Source organism: Nelumbo nucifera, chromosome 7, assembly GCF_055504915.1.
Source record: "Nelumbo nucifera cultivar China Antique chromosome 7, China Antique-T2T, whole genome shotgun sequence".
Classification (NCBI taxonomy): domain Eukaryota; kingdom Viridiplantae; phylum Streptophyta; class Magnoliopsida; order Proteales; family Nelumbonaceae; genus Nelumbo; species Nelumbo nucifera.
In genome coordinates, this window is record NC_142655.1 from 10,362,272 (window position 1) to 10,366,963 (window position 4,692).

A 4,692-nucleotide genomic window follows, 5' to 3' on the forward strand; every position below is an offset into this window, starting at 1 on the left:
TCAACGGCCCTTGATGTATTCATGTGGCCCACCTCATTTTCTCTCGTTTTAAATTGCAAGTCAATCACCGATGGAGTCAGGAAAACCCAGAATCCGTCCATCCTCTCTGAGACCCTGATCTCTCTCTGTGCCTGGCGAGACCACGATGACCAACATTCTTGTTCTCTACCTGGAAATACTGTTGGTTCTTCTGGCCCTATCCATGCCAACACTGGGTGGTGAGTTCTTATCTCCGATTTTCATATCCTCCCATGATCGATCTCATCTATTATTTCTTCTTATTAATCCTTTTTCATGCTATGTAAATGCAGTATTTCTAAGCATAGATTGTGGCTCCTCGGACTCATTCACCGACGCAAACAATATCACATGGGTAGGAGATGATCTCTACATTAAAAGCGGTAAAAGCGAAACTGTTACAAGTGTAAATAATTCATCAATTATTGCTCGTCCATACACAACTCGGAGAGTATTCCCCACCACGAAGAAGAATTGCTACTCCATAGGCGTGGGGAGGGGAGAACATGTTCTTCTCCGTGCACATTTCTACTATGTGACTAACAAGGATGAAAAATTGTCTGCACCGGTTTTTGATCTTCAGTTCGATGGCAACCCTTGGGCTATAGTGGAAAATATCAGTGCAGATCCATTTTATAAAGAAGTGATATATCTAACCAAGTTTGATGCCATAAGCGTGTGTGTTGCTCGGAATCAGGACTATCCTGACGACGTACCATTTATTTCTGCAATAGAAGTGAGGAGCTTGGATTTGGGCTTGTATGCTGGAGTTGATCCAAATTATCCATTGTTGGGGATACGGAGAATAAACTATGGCGGAAATGAAAGCGTGAGGTGAGGTGCTACGTACTAACTCCACTCCATATATCTTCCAAATTCTTTCTCTGTGTTTAGACTTCAGACTTCAGATTGGTTTGATTTGGGGGCTGGGGAAGGGAGTGGAAACCGTTTCCATGGATTCCAGAATGACTGCTATGAATCAGCAGATGTTCTGAATTAGTCAAGGCTTCAGTCCTTTTATATCATATTAGTCCTTTACGCAGCCGTTTCAATATTTTACTCTTGACTCTTGAGGGCTGAATTTGTTAGCACACTTACTCCAAAGGGTAAATGTTAGAGGTGTTTTTCGGGTTGGGTCGGGTGGAGTTGATAAGCGGGTTAGATTTTGTCATCCCAAATTCACTTCGGAACCCAAAACCAACGCTATTACATTGTTGCTATGGTTCATATGTATGTATTACAGTTAGGGGGTGCAACTTGAGCTTCTGTTTTTTGTCCATTGGATCTGGGCAATAAACCCCAAGTTCTTTTATTTTGTGCTGGGCCTGGGCTTGCCCTTGGGTATTCCGACCTTAGTTTGACCTCAGCCTAGTCCAAACACGATTCCACTCCACTAAATACGTAGAAAAAATATATAATTTCTTATTTAATATTTTAAATTATTAGTCTTTTTTTATATTGAGCCTATTAACTAGGCCCACCTGAACTTTACTGATCAACCCAAACCTGATATGGCCCGAGTACAAATCAGAGTGTGTCAAACTTTAGCTCGAGTTGGGTTTAGATTAACCAGAGCAAACTTGAACTCGGGCTTCGGCCCTAAGCACAAACATTATGGTTGGATCTTGCCATGTTTTTGGGTCGACCTTAAACATGGCCTAACGCATCAAGTTATGCCCAAGATTCAAAATATCGATACATCTGATATATTGATTTTTTTACCTTTTTTCTTTATTTTTCTTAAAATCGGTTTAGGGGGCGAGTTTAAGACTCCTCCGTCCCCCTGAATTGTTCAAAACCCCGATACACTCCCTATAGGGTCATATAGGGGATTTCCCGAAATGATATGTATCAGGGAGCTCTTGAAATAATCAATAATTTAAACCTTGGTTATACCTCCAATCACATCCTTTACTGATCAGTCCAACTCAGAATTCTTTAGCGCTACGTACAGGGATGAATCCTAACTGTGAATTGATGTCAAATCCATCCATGGGCATAATGCAGTTTTTAAGGGGGCTAGTACTTTTTCCATTAAAAATTGCTAAGGTGCAAAAATTCTAAGTAGCCCTTCCATGTCTCTGTTGATTTTGCTTTTGTAGGTTCCCTGACGACAAATATGATCGTATTTGGCAAGAACTTCCAAGTTCCAAAGATTTTATTACTGTAAAGAATGACACCAGAATTGTGGTTGCAGACCTTCCAGATAAGCCTCCAGAATCTGTGTTACAGACAGCACTTTATAACCAAAACTTGTCTGGTTCTCTTCTTTGCATTAAGTTCCCTAATTTGACAAACGATAAGATCTACACTATTTTCTATTTCTCCGAACTGTTGAACCTCACTTCCTCGGACAAGCGTTCCTTTTCCATTTACGTGAACAGAAAATATATTTCCCATCCCATAATCCCACCATATAAAACTGCTTTGGGACTCAACTTCACTACAGATATATCTGCATTTGGGGACGGAAATTACCAGTACTGTCTGAACCGCACATCAGACTCCACACTCCCCCCAATAATCAATGCGTTGGAAGCGTTTCAAATCGGAATCCCACTAACAGACGGAACAGACAATAGACATGGTGAGTGAACATTCCATTAAAATGTTCTTATATTTCTTAAACTAAAGATTTATAGATAAAAGTTCATTGATTCAGCATTATTGTATGTATACGGACAAAGCCATGATACTGAAGTTAGTTGATTTGCAGGAATTGTGAATTAATTAATTTGGGTTTACTTTTGTATACCAGTAAAAGCGCTATCTACACTACAAAAAGCTTTTGTTCAACTTCAAGATTGGAGCGGTGACCCCTGTCTTCCAAACGGATCCCCCTGGGATTGGGTTGAATGCACTTATACCCAGACACCTCAAATAACGGCATTGTAATTCTTGTTTCCTCAAATTTCTTTTCATTATTTTAATGTGTTTGGTCTGGAAACAATAATTTTATTGTTTAGGTTATCACCATGGGCCATTCATTCTGGTTCATCATCTATCTATCATCATTCATCGTTTATTTCTTTTTATATATTTAAGTATCTTCACTATCGAAGGTAAAAATAATTTATTCATTATCATATGAGCAACTCATAGACGTCTCAGTGGCTACGAACTACAAGGATCTCTGCCAGATTTTAGCGCTTTGGATACTCTCCAACTAATGTAAGTAACTAAATTGGAAAGAAAGAACTGTGTAAAAGCAAACAAGTGGAGAGTTTACTGGTTTGTTGTTTGGTTTATATGTTCTGCTTATGGTTCGCAGAGATTTGAGTAACAACAGTTTAAGTGGAGAAATTCCTAGTTTCCTGGGAAACTTTCATAAGCTGAACATGCTGTAAGTATTTCCTTCTGAGGATCATCACTTTTCCTATTTCTTTGCAACTTTGTATTTCTTATTTCTTTTATTGGCTGTTTTTTTTATTCTCTTCTTTGCTGCAGAAATTTGGCAAATAACAGCTTTAGTGGATTAATACCCTCCTCACTCACCAACAATAGCAACTTGACATTGGTGTAAGTTAATCCAGTGCCCTAGCTTGTTTTTCTTGCCTTTGTTGTTGCCAGCAGCAACAATTAATTACATTGAGATAACACCATCAACTTAGATTTCTCCTTTTGTTTTCATGTTGTAGTTATTCAGGTAACCCGTATTTATGTGCTTCCACTCAGTTGCCTTGTGTTAATTCTGGTAATGGAAGTTCAGCTTTGTCGCCCTTTTCCAACAGCCACAGCCAGAGCAGGATTAGTAAAAATTTTCTAATCGTCTATGAGATTGTAATTCTAGTGCTCGTTTTTGTTTGTTATTGAAATTCATGTAGAATTTTATATAATGTCAGGTGGATTAATGTTGATTACCTTACTAAAATCTTGGGATAGTAAGTGGGAGGGGACTTCATGCTCCCAAACTTTGCTTAGTTACTGATTGACATGCTTATTAGAAATTAGAATGTCAACATGTCTATTTGTATCTCCGTGTGTTATTTTCTTCATAGGGTACAAAATTACATTGCAAATACATACAAAATAATTTAAAATACTACTTCCAAACTGAACCTAAATATAAATATAAATAAAAAAAAGAAAAAATAACCCCCTCTAACCGTAAGTTGTAACAGAGCTTTGCCGGGCATCAGCCGATTCTCAGTGAATCGAGATTTAAGGGCGTGGCCACACAGATCAAACACCTCGGATATATGGAATTGGTGCATACGATTATTTATCAGAGACCCAATTCATGAAGCAACGGGATGCCTTGCAAGTAAAAATTCTGTACACTCTGAAATCACTGGCATCTAGTTTCACATTAGAAACATCTGCCATTCTCTCCATGAATTTAAAATACATGTATAGGAGATATTGGCAATGTATGGCTGAATGTGTGTAGAGTTTTTCTTCATGAGATCTAGGCTCATCCATCAAGTGTATTTGGATATAGGCAGGGTTTGGTAGAGAGAAAGGGGTATGATAAAATATTATATTCACAAATTTCAAGACTGCAATCATTTTTTTTAATCAACTTTGAGTGCAAAGTTTGTTTCCATTTTTAATACAAATAAATCTGATTATTGGGGAGACTTTTGGATGGAGGTGCCCCCTGCGGATCCTCTTCCTTCCTTTGCTTCGATGGTTTGATCTTCCATCATCACACTCACACCTCTAATATCGGCA

The 4,692-nt window shown here is 38.4% G+C and overlaps 1 protein-coding gene across 1 annotated transcript; it reads left to right on the forward strand.

The window, feature by feature from the left end:
- Window positions 1-3,959, forward strand: LOC104608938 (uncharacterized protein At1g24485-like). Its single transcript, XM_010275065.2, has 8 exons — window positions 1-218; window positions 312-852; window positions 2,121-2,605; window positions 2,777-2,909; window positions 3,121-3,189; window positions 3,290-3,361; window positions 3,466-3,537; window positions 3,657-3,959. Exons 1-8 carry the CDS (start codon window positions 146-148, stop codon window positions 3,829-3,831), a joined length of 1,620 nt encoding a protein of 539 aa, XP_010273367.1. The 5' UTR covers window positions 1-145; the 3' UTR covers window positions 3,832-3,959.
- The last annotated feature ends 733 nt before the right edge of the window (window positions 3,960-4,692 follow it).

Bases quoted from the DNA above. Each gene is read 5' to 3' on its own strand.
- LOC104608938 (XM_010275065.2), top strand. From the start codon at position 146: ATGACCAACATTCTTGTTCTCTACCTGGAAATACTGTTGGTTCTTCTG. The intron at 3,190-3,289 runs GTAAGTAACTAA...TATGGTTCGCAG, and splicing joins TTGGATACTCTCCAACTAAT to AGATTTGAGTAACAACAGTT. The intron at 3,362-3,465 runs GTAAGTATTTCC...TCTTTGCTGCAG, and splicing joins TTTCATAAGCTGAACATGCT to AAATTTGGCAAATAACAGCT.